This window comes from Harmonia axyridis, chromosome 6 (assembly GCF_914767665.1).
Source record: "Harmonia axyridis chromosome 6, icHarAxyr1.1, whole genome shotgun sequence".
Classification (NCBI taxonomy): Eukaryota; Metazoa; Arthropoda; class Insecta; order Coleoptera; family Coccinellidae; genus Harmonia; species Harmonia axyridis.
The window spans coordinates 27,307,693-27,328,878 of NC_059506.1; the positions used below are offsets into that span (position 1 = coordinate 27,307,693).

Here is a 21,186-nt window from a genome sequence, read left to right on the forward strand (position 1 = left end):
ATCTGCTTTGTGATATTTTATTATTTCGAAAAATAAATCGGGAGTCTTTGAAGGCATTTTCTATAAGTCTTTTAGTTCTCGATGTGCATTCAGTGAATATCGAATTTGGGACACCCTGTACTCAGCAATTTCCTTTCGACGCCCCAGAAAAAAATTTCAAAGGTAAAATGAAATTTTCCCACAACTGGAGCATCTCTAATTCAAACCGAATTTTGCATGAAACAAAATTCAATAAATTGAAACTCCTCATATTTAAGATGAAACTAGATTAGGTATAATGGATTATTTCTATTTTCAGCTAAATTACGTTGTGTGCCTGCGATTGCCATTGCCGAATCAGATTCAGACACTAGTGACGAGAATGATGGAGAATATCTAAATAATAACGGTCATGACAACATTCCACAATACCACGTTGTACTTGGTCGATAATAATATAGATTTGAATAACAAAGTCCTACAAAATGTAGGCGGCCAAGATGAAGACGACTTAGATGAAGACGACTTAGATGAAGACGACTCAGATGGAGACTACGAAATTGATTTCGACGACAGTGATTTCGAGGAAGACGAAGGCTTTCAAGAAGAATACGTCCAAGATGTTGGCTTCCTAGATGATGGCTTTCAAAATGAAGGCTTCCAAGACTTCGGCTTTCACATTGTAGACACTCAGATGAAGACGATCATAATAATGGGAACCAAAATAACCAAGATAACGAACTTCCAAATATGCTACTACCGGATGAATATCTCCAAATCTTAGATCATATGAATATGAATCAAAATAATCATAATGGTGAAGAATAAAACTATAGAGAGAGTACACGACGTTCACAAATATATTCTTTTATAGACGTTCTACACTTGTAACGTTGCGGATATAGTGGTTCAAAATGACTTGCAAAAGGCGTAATGGAGGAAGGTCCAAACATGGACGTGGTCATGTTAAGCCCGTCCGTTGCACCAACTGTGCAAGATGCGTCCCCAAAGACAAGGCAATCAAAAAATTCGTGATTAGGAATATCGTCGAAGCTGCCGCTGTCAGGGATATCACCGAGGCTTCAGTATATAACCAATACACATTGCCCAAACTTTATGCCAAGTTGCAGTACTGTGTGTCTTGTGCCATCCACAGCAAAGTAGTAAGAAATAGGTCTAAGAAAGATAGGAGGATCAGAACACCCCCACAGAGGAACTTCCCTGGTAGAGACCAGAGGACCCAACCTTAGAGGAAATGAGCATTTTTCTGTATTGAATAACAACTTCAACAAAAACATTACAGTATTACACAATCCTCATTGAAAGTATCAACATTCTTTTAGTCATTATGGATAGTCATAATAACGCTATTCAAAATGTAGCCGCCAATAATAACGTCGTGAAACATGAAGTCGTCCAAAAAGATATGATCCGAAATTTTGCCGTAAAAAACCAAAGTCGTCCGACCCCTCATCAAAATACCACAAAGAGCGAATTAACTACAGGAACAAGAAAATAAGTTGCTGATGGTCACGAGCTCGCTGCAAAAAAAAAGATGAAGGAAAATTTGCCGAATGAGAAAGGTATGTATAAATTTTTAAAGTATGTCAGTAAAATTGCGAAAACCCTGGTTTTCCGTAAACGTTGAATACTGTTATTTTCAATCAATGACGGATCAGTCATTGTGAAATATTGAAACAGTAATTTTTCAGAAATGCCGAGAACGAATCAAGATATATGATCTGCTTTGTGATATTTTATTATTTCGAAAAATAAATCGGGAGTCTTTGAAGGCATTTTCTATAAGTCTTTTAGTTCTCGATGTGCATTCAGTGAACATCGAATTTGGGACATCCTGTACTCAGCAATTTTCTTTCGACGCCCCAGAAAAAAAATGTCAAAGGTAAAATGAAACTTTCTCACAACTGGAGCATCTCTGATTCAAACCGAATTTTGCATGAAGCAGAATACAATAAATTGAAACTCCTCATATTTAAAATGAAACTAGATTAGGTATAATGGATTATTTCTATTTTCAGCTAAATTACGTTGTGTGCCTGCGATTGCCAATGCCGAATCAGATTCAGACTCAAGTGACGAGAATGATGGAGAATATCTAAATAATAACGGTCATGACAACATTCCACAATACCACGTTGACGTATGGTACATGGTCGATAATAATATAGATTTAAATAACAATGACCTACCAAATGTAGGCGGTCAAAATGGAGGCGACCAAGATGAAGACGACGAAATTGATTTCGACGAAATTCCCTTCGACGACAGTGATTTGGAGGAAGATGAAGACGAACAAGTCGAAGGCTATCACGAAGAATTCGTCCCAGATGTTGGAGTCCAACATGAAGGCTTTCATGACTTCGGCTTTCACATTGTAGATGAAGACGATCATAATAATGGCAACTTTTGCCGTGCGAAAAATCGTCACAATGCAAGTTTTCGTGAAAACCTACACCTGCATGACCATTACCCTAGTGGTTGAGCCATCTGATACTATAGAAAATATGATATGATGAAATATCTATTCTCAGCTAAATGACGTTGTGCGCCTGCGATTGCCAATGCCGAATCAGATTCAGACGAGAATGATGAAGAATATCTAAATTATAACGGTCATGACAACATCACAATACCACGTTGCCATATGGTACTTGGTCGATAATAATATAGATTTGAATAACAAAGTCCTACAAAGTGTAGGCGGTCAAAATGGAGGCGACCAAGATGAAGACGACGAAATTGATTTCGACGAAATTCCCTTCGACGACGATGATTTCGAGGAAGATGAAGACGAACAAGACGAAGGCTATCAAAAAGACTTCGTCCCAGATGTTGGTTTCCTAGATGATGGCTTTCAAAATGAAGTCTTCCAAGACTTCGGCTTTCACATTGTAGACATTTAAGATGAAGTCGGTAATAATAATGGGAACCAAAATAACCAAGATAATGAACTTCCAAATATGCTACCACCGGATGAATATCTCCAAATCTTAGATCATATGAATATGAATCGAATTAATCATAATGGTGAAGAATAAAACTATAGAGAGAGTACACCAAAGAAACCAAGAACGAACTTCCAAATATGCTAGTGCAAAAAATCGTCACAATGCAAATTTTCGTGAAAACCTCCACCGGCATGACCATTACCCTAGTAATGACGAGGATGTAATTCCTCCAGATCAACAACGTCTGATCTTCGCTGGAAAACAACTTGAAGATCACCATACTGTTTCCGATTACAACATCCAAAAAGAATATACTCTTCACTTGGTATTGCATCTTAGTATATTTTCTATTGACGACTTCAATTAAATAAATATTATTATTATTAGTGAAGTTATCATTGAGCCTTCTCTCAGACTCTTGGCCCAAAAATATAACTGCGACAAGATGATCTGTCGTAAGTGCTATGCTAGGTTACATCCTCGTGCCACCAACTGCAGAAAAATTAAGTGTGGACATACCAACAACCTTTGTCCCAAGAAGAAGCTAAAATAGTTTCTCAATGTATGGAGGAGTGTATTAAAATCAAAATAGCAATATTCATGGTTTTTCACCCGATTGGCAGAGAACTGTTGGTATTATTGTTCTAATTTTCATGGAATAATAAATATGGAAATCCATATAATATGAGCAACAATGGAAGAATGATCTGATAATTCATACTACTACTCTTATTTTTGTGAACATTTTTGTATAAGGCTGATACTAATACAAATAGCTGATAATACTCTGAATATTCATCTTATTTATGTATATATTTCATGTATAATAAATTAAATTCACTTATCATTTTTTTTATTTCATCAAATTGTCATCCTTCAATAATTTTATTCAACTGTCTTGTTTTAAATTCACTAAATCTGAAAAAAATAACATTTGGATATGATTCTGGGACTCGGCAAGTAGCGAAACAGGCTTATACCAAATCTTGTAGGTATTAAAAATATATCAACCGATAAAATTCGGAAAACATATAAACTGGGTGAGCCTTGAAATTGAAATTAGTCATGAAGTCTCTCCGACAGATGAAATACTTTTCATATCCCAATTCTCCAGATTAGGCTCAGGGTGTTGAATTTTCAAAAAAAACATTAATCCTGTGAACTAGGATGCTTAAAACTAATAGTTATTTATTTATTTCGATAATTCATAAATGGAAGGGAAGAACTAATAATAATAATAATATACATATATCCTCAAATAAATATAGTATATTATATAAACAATAATAACAATTATAGGTATAGGAAATGTTAAATACAGAAAAAAACTTAAATTTAGCTAATTGATCATCCGCATATACTGATCAACACTATAAATACATTTAGACAACAACAATTAATAGAGTGAGGTCTTGAATATTTTCCCATCCTTCAAATTTTTCAAAGCATTGATCAATTTGACCCCCATATATTTGGACATCTTTCAAAGGCAGAAATAGAATGCTGAAGTATTACAAAATCATTAAAAGACCTTTTGTCATATTGATGACAAAAATTATTCCTTATAAATGCGAACGTTAATATCGGGCTTATTTCAAGTGGCATACCCTGTGTTTTATTTTTTATTAGGTAGCAAATTTCATCATCGTCAAAAAATTTTCTACGGAATGAAAAAATATAATATAAGGTGTATAGGGTAAGAGCACTATCAACGTTTGAATAAGTCATCAATTAATCATCTCATTTTGAACATCCAGTGGAGTTCTCAACGATAATCAAGAAATCAGTCCTTACCATTCTTCTAATATTCACTCTTGAAATCTTAATCAAATTCACATTAGTTTCGTAATTATTAGGTTTTTGCAAAGACCCTTAAATTCATAAAATCGAAATATTTCAAAAACGGTAAGTTTTAAGCAAATGGAACTTCCAACAAAGTTGGGTTAATTTATTCCATAAAACACGAATATTCCATTGAAATCAAGGTATTTCATGAGAATAAACATTTATTTGGCCATTTACACTTTTTCGGTACACCCTATGTTTTTTCAAAAAATTTGAGAATGAAGCTCTAATGTAGGCTAATAATACTGTGTCGAAAAAAATTCAAACATTTTGGCGTTATATAGAGCATTGCCTCAATGGTGAAAAAGGCTGTGTAATAATATATGTTGGAAATTTTTATTTTGAAGTGTTTTAATTCCATGTCTACCTAAAAAGATTCAAAACCTATTGTATCATGAATTCCTTAATTTTGTATATTGGGAATAATTTTCCTATTCTGACGAATTCTCCTATTCAAATGTAAGTGCAAATTTCATTTGATATGAAAAACGGATCTTTTTCAGAACATATTATATAAATCATATGTTAAGATTCGATATTTTCAATAGAAATATTCAAAATATTTCTTGAAAACGGATCAAGTAAGATAATCACTATGAACCCAAGGAGTTATTCGATGACGGCAATAAAAAGTACCCCTCGTTTTTTGCTAAGCAACATTATACAGTGTGGTACAACGAAAACTTAATGCCTCGATTTTCTGGCTTTGAAATGAAAATGTGGAAAATCGCTCGGACCCGTCAATTTCTCTCTTCTGCTCTTCGCATCTTCGTAACTGTAACCCCTTAACTGGATGAGTATAACAGGTTTTTGGATTACAATATATTCCAAAACATAATCGGTGAAACAGGACTGTTGGAGAAATTTTTTCTGAGACGATTCTAGATATTAATTGAAAACTAATGAGCCAAAAATTAAAATAATAAACAAATTTATATGAAAGAAGGTCAATTGTACAATCATATTTGATTAATGTAATTTTAGTTCAACGTTTTCTTTTCTGTGAATACGGAAAATATTCTATGAATATTTTTATTACCTGTAATGCTTAGAGGAATAGTACATTGTACTATATGTCAATGGCCTAGTTGTCGATGTCGAGACACGTCAATTTGAATTAAAAAAATTGAATTGATTCTAATGAAATTAGGGCTTCATTTTCAGAGAATTTTCAATAAATTACTCATTTTTTGGATATTTCAATTCGACAATCAATAAAAATTCATTTTTTCTGCACAGAGGCTTTCATCAACTGTTTGGTCAATTGTTTATTATTTATTATATGATTCTTAATGTTTGAATTACAAATAATCAAATAAGTACCTCGCACTGTCTATCATATATCAATTATATCTATATTAGGCAGAGTCGTATCTAGGCACCATTGCGCCTGTGGCAATATATTTTCGAAGATTTTTTTTATATTTTCTTATAATAATTTTTTATTCATAATTTAGGTAATATTTTTTCGTTAATGTTTTGAAATAAGACAGAATACTATTCAGGGTGTATATTAATATTTGCAAAAAAAATACAGAGAGCGATTCCTTGTCAAAACGTAGAGTGGGTGTTTCATATAATTTTTTTTTAGCCTCCCTCTGCTTAGTTACAGCTCGACAACTGGTTTTCAATTTGTGAAAAGTTTAAAATTGTATTTTTTTGTGTTTTTTTGTTCTCAAAAAAATATCGTTTCGACATCCGCCTATTGGACAAATTTGAGGTTGAAAAGAATTCCAACCTCCACAACTCAGGCCTATTATCTGTTGATATTTTTTTTTCTCAAGAACCAAAGAATTACAAGAAACCGTATTTGTCAAGAATGAATCAGTCTATCCAAAATTAATTTTTTGGGATATAATATATATAAAGAAAAAGTTATTGCGGAACAAGATTGAAGGGTGTTTTTTTCTTCCTATTGGAATCTAAGGGGAACATCACCAACAATTTTTTTAATTCATTCTCGCTCGCATGAAATATCAGCTTAATTTCATTTTTGTGAATTTTTTGATTTTCAAGAAAAAATTAAGAACTACTTTTTGGGCTGCATCTTTAGGGGGCTGTAACTGAAAGGGAAGGGGTTCAAAAAAAGTTCATATGGAAGATTCACCCTTTTTTTTTTAAAGGAATCACCCCCTAATTCATATTCATAATTCATAAACATCCTGTATATATTTACCTATTTTTATTGAAATCATTGAAATAAACATTCCATATACATACAGGGTGATTCACCTGGATAGCTTTTAAGGCGTTTATGGAAAATTTATCATAATTTTGATCTGAAAATTTGCATATTGGGGTTTGCTCCCTAAAATATTTTCAGCCCTGTGGACCTTGCGCTCGTGGCAAATGCCACCTTTGCCACGCCCTAGATACGGCCCTGATATTAGGTACTGTTCGTTTATTTGAATTTGGAACAAAATAGGTACTATAAATCTTTTTTATCAGTTAAAAATCATTTTCTCTCTCATTTGAACGATGAAAAATCATAACTCTCAGGGGGAGCTCAGAACCCTCAAAATTACATTTACTATGTTCCAACAGTGGTGACATAGGCGGTTCGAATATTCTATTGGTTATTTACAGTCACGTAATACAAATCAGCAATTTTTTGGGAAGACGTTAAAATTAACTGTTATTTTGAGTACAGGTACATATTCTATTTAAAAAATATATGCTTTTTTCTGCAAAGAAAAATTATTCTATGCATATTGATCAAAATATTTGTGGTTTTGTATTCAAATCCCATATTCTTTTGTGTATAAAAAACACAGAACATTTTTATCTTTTTTTATTAGAATGCAGTTTGATCAATAAATAATCTAAATTATTAACTATATATCATCTTTACTTTCCAACAGAAAAATATATCTTGGAGAAACAAAGAATTTCGAACTAGTCATAAACATTTTAATTCTTTCAGTAAATGGGAACTTGAGTCGAAATTTTTAAATTAATTTTACTACAACTCTTTCCACCATTATTATGAATGTGTATCCGAAAAATTGATATCATTCCAAATCTAATTTGAAACAACTTCCAGTGAATCGAATTCATAGACCATAACATCATCCATCCTAAAGAAATAGAGACCAAAACATGAAGTATAACCTCAACACATTTTTTTCGCAATTATTTTGCAGGGCATACAGGGTGAAAAATTATAAAATATAATAAAATTCCTTATAAAAATATTATGATAATTACTATGAATTATAATAAAACAATTAGAGCTTTAAAAAGAAAGAATAATACTTGTTATAATCTATATAGTGAAGTATATTACTTAATATTATACAACTCAATGGAAAAAGTACTACTTTTTAGTATCTATTATTATTGAACTGATTATAGTGTTATAGTAAACTATTTTATGCAGAGGTAATGAATTTAATTATAAATTCATTGTTGGGCTTATTAAATACTTATAATATCATTAAACATAAAAATCATTTATTCCTAAAAGAAAATATAATAGAATTGTATTATAAAATTACTTTAAAGTTTATTATCTTAGGTAGTTGTGCCATTTGAATTGATATTTTATAATACAGAGTATTATATTTCTAATATTGGTTACTATACATTTTTCTCAGTGCACCATAACGATATACAATTCAGAAATACCGCCTAAATAATTGACAAGTAATTGCAGACTTTCGGCAGTTTAATGACTTCTTATCGCCACTGTGAGAATATAGTCAATGTACCCAAAATGTCTGTTTTAAAATAGGACCCAATTATTTATAGTTACAAGAATTCAGTTTGAATCTCTTCAAAATTTTAAGTATCCATTGAAACGCATCGTTATTCAAAACGATTCCTCAATCATGATAATATTCGAAAATGCATATTCTAAAGACTTCCATAAACTTTCAGGTAGTTTAATTTGTCTAGACTTGAGAAGGTATGTGTTAATAACATCATAAATGAGAGAAGTCTGTCTGAACTGTATGAATAGAAGAATTTGAAGGGTGAAGAATTTATAATATAGGAGTGTATTGTGCAAAAAAAAAAATTGTATTTTTATGTAGGATGTAAATTATAACCGAAAGAAATATGACTGTTAAAAGTCATTACGAAGAGATTAACTTTCAGTTAATCCGTATAATAAAAGTTACAACATCTACAAAACTTTTGAAGGTAGTTGTGTGCAAAATTCAGTTACCATATTTTATTGATTCTTTCAACTTAAAATCTAATCCCTGTCTTAGGGTAGAAATATGGTGGAGCATATTTGAAGGGAAAGTATGTACGTTTTCACTTTGAATACAATAGGATGCCTTACCCGCTCCACTATATTTATATTCTACCCTTGGGATTTAAAATTAAGTAGGATTAGTTATTGTTACAGTATAGTATATCCAAAGTTACTTGTACTAGTCCATAAAAACGCTTGGCCATAGATGTCCCTTTGAAGTGGATACCGACGTTTATTTGAAAGTATTGTTGAGCAATAAATTAACTGGCCCCAAAGGAATTTCTGAAAACTTGGACAAACCGAAATATTCAGCTTCCTCATATACTAGACCTAATGGAATGTTGAAAATTTAATTAGGATAGAAAAACGAGAAAAATATTTTATTTATAAAATTTTGTTGAATTGAATGTGATATTTTATACCTCAAAAAGTGTTAAAACACTGAAAATTCGATTGAATTCTGTATAAGTAACCTACAGTAAGTGAACATTTTCCAACCCGGATTGAAGAATTCCTGGATAAAAAGAAACAAAAATTATGAATTTGAGTCTAGAGTTAAAAAAAAAAAAATTCCATATATTGGAAAATTTTTTTATTATTTCAATTAAATCAAGCAAAATCATCTATTACTGAAATAAAATTACATCAATTGTTTTCCTCATCTAGAGTCAATTTCTGGGATTCTTTTTTTTCATTTGGTAATAACCTTCAAGAATTGACTCGTAAATAAGGAAAAAAATCGAATTCATATTTCATGCTTTTGATGAATAATTTAGGACAGTTATAAAATTTTCCTGGAAATTTCAGCAACCTTTATCAAGTTTGTCTTTCTGGCAATAAAAATATCGTTTAACTCAACGTGAATAAAATGACAAATTTTATTTCAGTAGCATTAGTTAACTCAAAAATTTGGGAGAGTTATAAAATTATTCTGGAAATTTCAGCAACCTTTATTCCAACAAGAATATTCTGGAAATTTCAGTAACCTTTTTCGCAACAAAAAAATTTCCAATTCTGAATATTAATGTTATCCTCAGAAATCAAAAAAAATATCAATTTGGAATCTTGTTGTTCACAGTTCATTGCCAAATTGAAAAATATTCTCGATTACCTTTATGATAATTTTCAAGAGGCACTACATAGAATTTTCACAAATGACTTTTAATCTAAATGTGTCGATTATGTGAATTGATGAACAATATTTGCTAAATGGTTCATTGCGTCAGGAATTCTTTTCACAACAATTGTTAAAATAGATACTTACCTCATTCTGTTAATGTTTTCTGTGAGACTTGCTAATTGTTGAAAATAAGAATATGTGCAATATATCAGTTTCTTGTCATTCACATTAAGTTAACTTAATAATGGTAAATTGGCCAATTAGCTCAATACGATAGCGTCAAGTTTAATTGTTAAAATCATAGTGATAAAAATGATAAAACTTCATCAATAACGTCGTCAACAACATTAGAACATTCCATATTGACAGAATCAGCATTTATTTAGCAAATAATAATAATAATCACATTTAATTTGATTATATGTAGTTGATAATTTGACCATACTAGAATAACGCACTCTAGAATATTGCCATCTGCGATTCCAGCACTGACAACCGATTCAGATGATAAGGCTATAGACGTCAACAATAATGAAATGAACTGATGCTGAATCTGTTAGGAGCAATTTTAAAGTCCAGGGAAAGAAAAAGTGTAGTTCTGAATTACCCAAAATATAAAACCAAAGCACGATTTGAAAAAAAATAAATGAGAAACGACTACAAGTGTGAGATTGTGAAATTCGTAGACATGCGATAGGAAAAAGAAATACTCAAAGAAACTCTTATTGAAGCTTTTGAGATGTTTCCAAAGAGTATTTTCCTCTCACTAATCGCTTTGCAAAATGAATTCGCTGAACACAACAGAAGTTAGCCGCATACTCATTGAGGTTAAAGAAAATTAATTTCGTTAATTTTTGCCTGAATTGGAGTCCACAAAATTACAGGGTTTTCCAATAAGAAGTTTCATTTTGAATAGCCCACTATCAGGGCAGTTAGCACTTTTGAAGCTGTCATCTGACAAATCAATACTATGCCATCGGTTAAAATGGAATGATACTCGCCTCAATAACGCACTGAAATTTTTAAAATTTACTGCTAAAAATTCTGCGTTGAAAAATATAAGTTATCCATTTAAAAAAACATACTCTCCTCTATATCTCTGAAAAGGAAATTGATTCCTATGATCGGTTATAAGTAACATATAAAAATTACTGAAAACAATGTTTCCGAATTTTTCGAATATTTCAAACAGAGGACAACATCTAAGATCTAAGAAGTATTATAGTTCTCGAGATGCTTTTTGTGATCATCGAATTTGGGACACTCTTTGTCTTACGTTGAAAACATTATTAATCATCACTCATCAGTGAAATCTCTTTCCGCTTGATATCCACGTCAAACTGTGAGGCGACCTATAGCGTGACTACATATTGAAAAAAAACCTGAAGGACCAGGCTACAGCCTGATGGAAAAATTGTCAAGTTAATTTCTCTGAATTTTTAGTATTTTGTGGAATATGACCCCCTTAACAAACAATTCTGTGGGTCCAACTCAATCATATGACTAGTTTTCGAGATACAGGGCGTGAAAGTTCTTTAAAGTAACATTTCTCGTAGGAAAATATTACAAAAAGTTGTCAAAAAATTATATATAATGAATATTTCATACATAGAAACGGTAAGAGACACTTTGGCTTTTACTTATTGCTATTTTGTTATTGTACATTGAAATAAATCGTACAGGGTGTCCCAAATTCGATGCTCACTGCGTGCATCTCAAGAAATATAAGTCTCAGAGAAAAAACTCCAAAGACCCCCGATCTCCTTTTTCGAAATACATAATTAGATATCTGAAAGCAAATAATGGATATCTTAATACGTTCTCGAGTTACAAGGAGTTTCTTTAAATTATCTATGGTCTTCTTTCCGATATTCGAAAAAACAAATTGGGGGTCTTTGAAAATGTTTTCTCTAAGTCTTATAGTTCTCGGGATGCTTTGAGTGAGCATCGAATTTTGTACACCCTGTACCTTAAGTTTCACTGGAGTACCTTCAATTTTTATTCAGTGAAATATACTAACTGACAAATAAATTTTAATTTTTTTTGGTAAAACATAGATAGTATAGCAAGGAGTAAATTGAAATTTGAAAAAAAAACGAAGGTTTAACAATTTTAATAAATTAGTTAATAGTGCATTGATGCAATAAGATGGTCTATTTCTTCTTGAGGGATACTATCCCGAGCTACCTGTACTTCATGTCTCAGAGCTGCCAAAGGGGTGAATTTACAAGCCTTCTACCCATAATGTCCCAAACATGCTCTATAGGCGAAAGATCTATATTCACTCTCGAATTTATCTTATGCTTAAAAAGGAAAACCTAACACTCATATATATACAGAGCATAAACTGTCATTATACCCATATCCTTGAGAACACCTCGGCTTGAATCTCTAAACTTCATACCATTTATAGATCTTATAGTTCTCTTTTGTACAATAAATAATATTGCATCCCCAGAAAATTATTCCATATCTAAGAACTGATTCGAAATTGGCTTGATAGAGTATTTTCGAAGTTCCCTTGTCCATACACCTAGCCACTACTCTAATACCATATCCGATGCTACTCAGTTTCAATCCAGTGTTGACCAAATTTGTACCCCAGTCCAGAAATTCGTCTATATATATCCCAAGGAATTTTTTGCCTCCAACAAACTCCACCTCAAGATTCTCTACACAAATTCTGCCTTCCACATACACTTGCGAATTTTTTGTACGAAATGTTATATAGTTAGTCTTTGTATCATTTATTGATAATTCATTCCTGTCAAACCATCGAGCAACTTCTGAAAGATTGGTCTTAGCTCTTTCTTTAACCTCTGGGAAATTCTTTCCGGATACCAACAGGTTTGTGTCATCTACATATTCCACCAGTCCATCCATAGTCAGATCATTAATGTAAATTATGAATAGGATTGGACCTACCATACTTCCTTGAGCTACTCTATTTTTGCTTGCTGCCTTCTATCAACAAGATATGATTGGATCCATTGATGTGCTCCACCTCTTATACCGTATCTTTCAAGCTTTATCAACAAATATTCCACATTTACACAGTCATATGCCTTACTCAGATCTAAAAAGAGTCCTATTGCTAAATTTTTATTCTCGAGTTCTTGTAAGATCATATTAACAAACTGATAGATAGCTATACCTGTCGATCTTCCCTTCAAGTATCCATGCTGAGAGTTTGACAGCAGTCCACACCCAGCAAAAACACTTACCAGTTTTGAACACATGACTAATTCAAACACATTGGAGAAAGCGGGGAGCAGACTTATGGGCCTATAATTATCAAGATTCTCTGGGTCTCCCCTCTTATAGAGCGGTTTCATAATAGCGAACTCCAGCATATCTGGGAAAACAGAAAATTTCATGGAGTTATTTTTGATATAGCACAATATTGATGCAACATGTTTCACTGTAATTTTGACAATACATGTTGGAATATCCTCATATCCACTGGAATATTTATTCTTCAGGTTTAGGGATAGCTGTATTAGTTCCTCTATATTCACTGGTCTTAAAAACAGTGACTGGTTATTATCCGCTATGTTACACTCAAAAGACTCATGTTGCTTGTCTACTAAATTTCTGACTACCTCAATTAAATGTTCATTGAAATCGTTTGGCAATGACATCCTATGCCTGAATACTCATTAAGATGCGAAAACCTAAATTTCATTAAAAAATAAAGCGAAAGCTATTGAGCCCAAAACAATTACAAATGCTCAAAAATGATAAGCGTCCAAATTCAATCTCTATTAATGAAATTAATACTACAAGATATGACCATATTGTGTTCATAAAACCGAGCTCTGGTACTGAAATTCCGGATAAGACTGTTGCTTCCACGTGAATGACAGAGGTCATCCTTCGTAATACGCTTCTGTCGTTATTATAGATAGCGAAATATTGTCCGGTCCAGGACACCCATTATTCTGGCCCTCCAAAGCTCTTTGTGTTGTCGAATTAACTGTACAAATTTCGTCTGGCCAGGTATTTGCAAATAAATTCCTACATGGGAAGCACTACGGCCATTTTGTAACACCGTTTTGTATCCAGAGGGTGAATATATATTATTCAAGAACAAAGAGGCAGGATTCAACCCTGCTCTCGTATTAAGTAGAGGAGAGTCCACTTCGAATGGTGTGATCTATTAAACACTACCTATTGTTTTCTGTGAAACCTTACTGTTGATATGATAAAAAAATTTTAAAAACGATACTAACCATAATTCATATCAATTCCTGACATTCTCTCGCCTTTTCAATTCACTTGAACATAAAAATTGAAAAATATAACTAAAAAAACTATTAAATCTTTCTGGCATCGTTATCTTTTTTACTCAGATCTTCTTTCGTCGATTTGCTCCTTTGATGTCATCATCCTCCTCTTATATAATGTTTTATTCATTCTTTTCTTGAATCTTTTTGTTACATTATTCACTTCCTCTTTTTTCCTAGGAGCTGTTTAGTTTTTAGTTGATTTCCAGCTTCTCTTCCAACTCTAAAAGTTTTTCTTTGAGATGGAACTTTGATAAGATTTGATTCCATGTGATCCTTCAATTCGTAGTTTATAAAATTTAACGAATCTTTAACATCGCTGTTGTACTTCTTATGTTTAAGGGTTTCAACAAAAAAGTAGATGGGAGGTAACTCTCTTTCGTCGTTCTCAAATTTATCGGAAAAAGAATACTATTTGAAAGTTTTTTGTTGCTAGACATTAGTTTAGGGAATTGCTCGAAGAATTCGTATAGCAGTATCTGTAGAAATTTTCAATTTATCAGATTACTTTTTAGTTTTTGGCCAATATGGGCCCTTATCAGAAACAAAGAAACTGGTATTCTTGATATTTCTCTATATCGACTTAAGTTTTCGAAAATATATGAGAGTATTCGTAAGTTTATGGTACAAATAAATCTGATGTTCTTACGAACCTTGAAGAGACGTTCTCATCCTCGAAATCAGATTTCTTCATTTTATAATTGGCCTTTGAGTTACATAACTGGGATAACTGGGCAGGTTTTCTTCTCTATTGAATTTTAATAAAGTGCAATCACTTCTTTTCTATATGATTCAACTGTATTAAACTCACTACTCGAATCTTCATAATCCATTTCTTGAGACAGCAGCAAACACTCTTGCAGTTCTTCAGGAGAATTGCCACAGGTTGCAAAGTAAATATCATCCGCATATATGACCTTACACATCGTTTTCATAAATTCTAGTAGGTCATTCATAAACATAATAAATATAAGTGGACCCGGTACTGAACCTTGAAGAACACCCAGGTTAAAAATTGCTTCATTTGACTGGGTTTGATTTATTCTGACTGCTGTTTTTCTATCCCTTAAGTATGACATCAACCAAGTCAACATTTATCCACAAAATATAGTTTTACCTCCACAAATTCTAAATTTAGACTATAGAAAGCCTTAGAAAGATCAAAGTGTTCTTATCAACGAGTTTTTTATATATGAACTCATCAAATTCATAGCCACCTGTTGATCTCCCAGGATGTAAGCCATTTTGACCTTTACATACTTCGGGAAAATTCCACCTAAAACTTTCGTAGAAAAAAAATTTAAGGGTTTATTATAGGAAATAATAAACCAAAATGAATCTCGCACACAACCCGAAATTTCCAATAAAACCTGAACAGAGGGCGACGGCAACATAAATCAGGAAAACATGTTATTGAAACTGCCACTACTAGACGCAGTCTTCAAGTGAAAAGTGGAAATCGAATCAACGTAGCAAAAAATCGAATCGTGGCCGGCATGATACCGTGATTTATGGTGAAAAAAGGGCAAATTCGGGTCGGACAGTGGCGTAACTACACTGATCAACAATTGCTAGGGATCACTTATGAACTTCTCTTCATTTGTATTTTTTTTAAGTTATCTCGTGACTATCTGTACATTATATGTTCTCTAAGGAAAAAGTAAGATGTTTTGAGTTGATTATATCAAAGTCTTTCCCACTTCATCGGCTCTTGTTCACAAAATCGATTATTATCTGTAGGCTGTTACAGGTGGAGTGAAAAGCAATGTGGTATTTGTTATTAAATCTGTTTTTTTCTCTCGTTCAAACACATAAGGTGACAATAATTGAAGAAATGAGAACAATATCAGCTTATAAGTCATGCCGAGAAGACGTTTGCCTCCTGTGCAACTGGACCAAATCATACGGTGGATACAGGAAGGTTTGTCCCAGCGAGAATTGTACCGGCGGTTGAATGTTTCGCAAAGTGTCGTGAGTCGGGCTTGGAATAGGTTCATCCAAAACGACTCAGTAGCTTATGTTCAAGGGGGAGGTCGGCAGCGCAGAACAACAGCTGCCCAAGATCGTCTTTTGATCCTCAATGCTAGGAGAAATCCCACTTACCCGGCGTCGCGGCTCAATAGATCACTGAGAGTTGCAACAGGAGTTCTAATTTCGAACCAGACTGTAAGACGACGACTACATGTTCGTGGTTTGAGAGCACGTAGGAGGGTACAACACCCCCGTTTGAATAGGGAACACCGGGTTCATCGACGGCAATGGGCTGAGGAGCACCGCAATTGGACACTTGAAGATTGGAGCCGATGTTTATTTACGGATGAGTCTAGATTTCGTTTGGTCAACTCCGATGGACGTATTCTTGCTTGGAGGGAAAGAGGCCGAAGGTATGCAGAACAGTTTATGGTACCCACAACAGCTTTCTGTTCGGAGGTTCTATATGTGTATGGGGAGGCATTTGTTTGAACCAACGCACAGAGTTGGTTGTTCTGCAGAACACCACCATGACCAGCCAGAGATATCACGATATGATTATTGAACCCATAATTGTTCCTTTTGCGGCTGCCGTGGGCGAGAATTTCATTTTAATTGACGATAATGCCCGTCCACACCGTAGTCGTCTGATTAATGAAGCGCTAGAAACTCATGCTATTGATAGGATGGACTGGCCAGCTCGCTCTCCAGACATGAATTGCATCGAACATGTCTGTTCTGAGATGTCTAGACAATCGTCAACCTTAGAACAACCGATCAATAACCTGGAGGACCTTTCTAACGCTTTACGGGATATTTGGACGAATTTGCCCCAAAATGTTATAAATCGTTTGATCGAAAGTATGCCTCGTAGGGTAGAATGCTTGAGACGAGCTCGTGGGGGACCAACTAGGTACTAGCTTAACCGAAACTTCAGCCTTCTTGTGGTTTCATCATAAAATTTTTATGTTCTTCAAACACAGAATTTTGAGTGTTCCTAATAAAGTCTTTTTTTCTCTCCAACTTTCCATTTTTTCATTCTTTTCTCAAGTGAACCATAATATCAACTGAAAATACTCTGGTATCTGACTAAATTTATAATCTTGGAGCGAATATTTCAGAAATAAATTTAGAACAAGTAAGTGATCCCTATCAATTGTTGAGCAGTGTATAAGATGACTATAAGTAACTATAAGAATCTCTGACCGAGAGTATTGTAATTTATAGAATCCAAATTCCGATAAAAAATTCCTTCCGTTATCTTCCTCAGATTTTCTAGATTTTTTTTCAAAATCAATATTTTTGACCCCTTCCCTATTTTTGGAGGAGTCAACTGCGTTCGCTGCTCATTTCACATCGTTTAAACTTAACATACCAATCAATGATGGTTGATTTTCCTGGTGCAGACCCCGGAAACTCTTCATCAAGACAAGATTTTGCTTCAGCTGTATTTTTTCTTTCAAAAAGAAATATTTTATCAGCACACGAAATTTTTTTTTCCATCTTTTTGCAAATAACAAAAGTAGCTACACTCATAACACAATATCTCACAAAATAATGGTCGGACTGCTGTCAAGTTTGACACGTATCGTTTGAGAAGGTTGGTACTAACTAAAAATCATATAGATTTAAGACTAGCACCGCCATTTATGCATCAGATCGACGACTTTTCAATTGGTCTAATATGTGTTTGGCTATTTCTACCCTCTTTTCACAGAGCTTGAAAGTCTCATCTGCTGACTTACCCGTGCAGTACAAAAGGTATTTGCATTGACAGTGTCCTGTCAGTAATTCCACCATAGGTCAGTGAAAGCACCCCAAATTTCTTTGCCTGAGCAAGACCAGGAATGTTCTTCCATAGGGTTTTTCTATATCTCAATTTCTATTGTTGGACCTCTGCCCTATATTTGCCTTTTCTAAGTACACAAAAAGGCTCAGGGCCAACCTTGATATGCTCGACTAACCATAATGTAATTCTTATAACAGAACAACTGGATGCTCGAATTGGATCGATAATTTTGATACCATTTTTTTTTCAGATCGATTTGTTATTTCAATTGAACCTGACGATTTTCACTTGGGTCCTATGAATTTGCCATGGGCACCTGATCGTATAGTTACGCCAGTGGGCTTTGATGTTGGTTCCTCTCAGTCATAACTACCTCGGCTTTTCAACAGAAAGCTGCCTGATACACGATTCCGATCTATAGGTTGCTAATCACGTGAACTAATACGCTAATTGGATTATTTCAGTTTAGCAAGCAGAATGCATCAGACGAGTTAACTAGGATCACACTAGGGGGACTGACGAACGCATACGAAGATTAAGCTACGCCTACATTCGGAGGATAATAGTACAATTCATACTCGGTATTCGAAACACGATCCGATCAACATCAGGAGTAAAAATAACTTAATAACACCTTAATAACAGATGCAAAATAGCGGCATATCTGCAGAGTTAGTCCGTTTCCGAATTTAAGTGATCAATAATGAACAATATCAGGCTCAGCACTAGCCCCTGCGGTACCCCTACAGTGATCTGGCTCAAATCAGACATTTGACGTTGTCGTTTGATCTCTCCCCGTAAAAGCTCTTTATCATCATGGCTCATGATTTCCATTTTCACCTTGGAGGCTACGGTAATGAGCAAAATTGTCGCATTTTAGGCTCGGATAATCCAAGAGTTATTGTTGAAAAGTATTTCTATCCTCGACGTGTCACTGTTTGGTGCGGTTTCTGGGCTGGTGGTATGATTGGATCTCACTTATTCAAAAATGAGACTGGTGCAAGTAAGGGGTGTTTTTTTTCTAGAACTACAGAACTTTAAATTGCAATAAAACAACGATGGATTATTCGATTGATATGAATTTTATTTATCCGCAAGATAATCTTGTGGCATTACATTTTAAATATGATTGCTATATGACCGCCACGGCTGGCTCGGATGTAGTCCAATCTGGACGTCCAATTTTCGATGACTTTTTCCAACATTTGTGACCGTATATCGGCAATAACCAGGCGAATGTTGTCTTCCAAATGGTCAAGGGTTTGTGGCTTATCCGCATAGACCAATGACTTTACATAGCCCCACAGAAAGTAGTCTAGCGGTGTTAAATCACAAGATCTTGGAGGCCAATTCACAGATCCAAAACGTGAAATTAGGCGATCACTAAACGTGTCTTTCAATGAATCGATTGTGGCACGAGCTGTGTGACATGTTACGCCTTCTTGTTGGAACCACAGCTCCTGGACATCATGGTTGTTATATTCAGAAATGAAAAAGTTAGTAATCGTGGCTCTATACCGATCACCATTGACTGTAACGTTCTGGCCATCATCGTTTTTTAAGAAGTACGGACCAATGAGTCCACCAGCCCATGAAGCGCACCAAGCAGTCAATTTTTCTGGATGTAACGGTGTTTCGACAGACACTTGAGAATTAGCTTCACTCCAAATGCGGCAGTTTTGTTTGTTGACGTAGCCATTCAACCAGAAGTGCCCTTCATCGACAATGGACGTAGTGCGCGATACGTCCTGAGAATTAATCACTTTACAGCTGTTAAATCGGTTGCCATCTCGAACAGTAATGCCAACTTAAAGTTATATACCTCGAAAAAAAACACCCTATATAACGATGAATGGATTGCGCTATCAAGCTATGATTAATGATTTTTATGACCGGAATTGGAATGTTAGAATGACATTTATTTTTAATAAAACGGCGCTATGCACCAGACAAGCAACGCAATTCGGCAAAAAAAGTTATCTAGCCGTGATATTTCTCGAAGAGGTGATCAAAATTGGCCACCGAGATCTTGTGATTTAACTTTTTTCTTTGGAGCCACGTGAACGATTAGATATGACAATGCTCCATAATCGATTTAAGACCTCAAATAGAAATTCTTGAATTTATCGAGAACATACAGCCGCAAATGTGTGACTACCTTGGCTACAGTTGCAGCGCTACATCCTTTTCATGAAATTTTCCATGACCACTTCATGGAAACTGTAGCCAAGGCAGTCATTTGGCATTTTGGCTCATTTTCCACTCTATACCTCCCTCCTCACGATGAAATAAACATCCATCGATTTCTCTTAAAATTTACTGGTTTTTTTAATATCAAAACGTATCGAAATATCCTTTTGAAAAATACTTTACAAAATAAATATTCAACCTATACAGCGTGAATTAAAATTCAGTATCAATATTTCAGGGCGTATTTTCCTGGACAAAATGAAACTTGTGGACACGTTTCGTTACCAAGATTCCAATTTTTTTTAGTTTTTTCTTCTTAGCTCTTACAGTTATTGAGATATTCAGATCAAATTTGAAATATAGATTGATTATGTTTCTAATTTTTAGTTAATGTTAAAAAAACTTGTAACTTAGATCAAGAACCAAATACGTAGAATTTATGTTTTCAATTGTGATAATAGGTTCCTAATATTTTAATTAAATGTAGCAAATCCAAAAAAATTATTTCACTTTTTTTCCGATGATGATATCAGATACGTAAAAATCACATGAGGAAATAAAATTCATGTACAAAATATAGAATTCACTTCATTTGTTAGAATCTACCAGCGGCGTACTACAAAAAAGTTTACAGGGTTTAAAGGACTTGACCCCTGAAAAACTATTTCCCTGTAGCATGTAACGATCACTCGACATAGTGGATGATGTAAACCCTGAAACGAAACCTATATTTCAAGTTTGATCTTAATATCTCAAAAACTCAATTAGCTATGAGGAAATAAAAAAAAATCTTGCAACCTTACGCTCTGTAGTTCAGTTTTGATGACGAAATTTTG

The 21,186-nt window shown here is 33.9% G+C and overlaps 3 protein-coding genes across 3 annotated transcripts in view; 2 read left to right on the plus strand and 1 right to left on the minus strand.

Moving 5' to 3' along the window:
* Positions 1-21,186, minus strand: part of LOC123682738 — a 387,699-nt gene that overhangs the window by 274,305 nt on the left and 92,208 nt on the right. The gene's annotated exons all lie outside the window — the stretch shown is intronic.
* On the plus strand, positions 829-1,244 carry LOC123682746 (40S ribosomal protein S26-like). The gene has a single exon (XM_045621516.1). It carries the CDS (start codon positions 894-896, stop codon positions 1,227-1,229), a length of 336 nt encoding a protein of 111 aa, XP_045477472.1. The 5' UTR covers positions 829-893; the 3' UTR covers positions 1,230-1,244.
* LOC123682742 (gem-associated protein 2-like) lies at positions 1,236-3,728 on the plus strand. Its single transcript, XM_045621511.1, has 2 exons — positions 1,236-1,562; positions 2,019-3,728. Exons 1-2 carry the CDS (start codon positions 1,535-1,537, stop codon positions 2,480-2,482), a joined length of 492 nt encoding a protein of 163 aa, XP_045477467.1. The 5' UTR covers positions 1,236-1,534; the 3' UTR covers positions 2,483-3,728.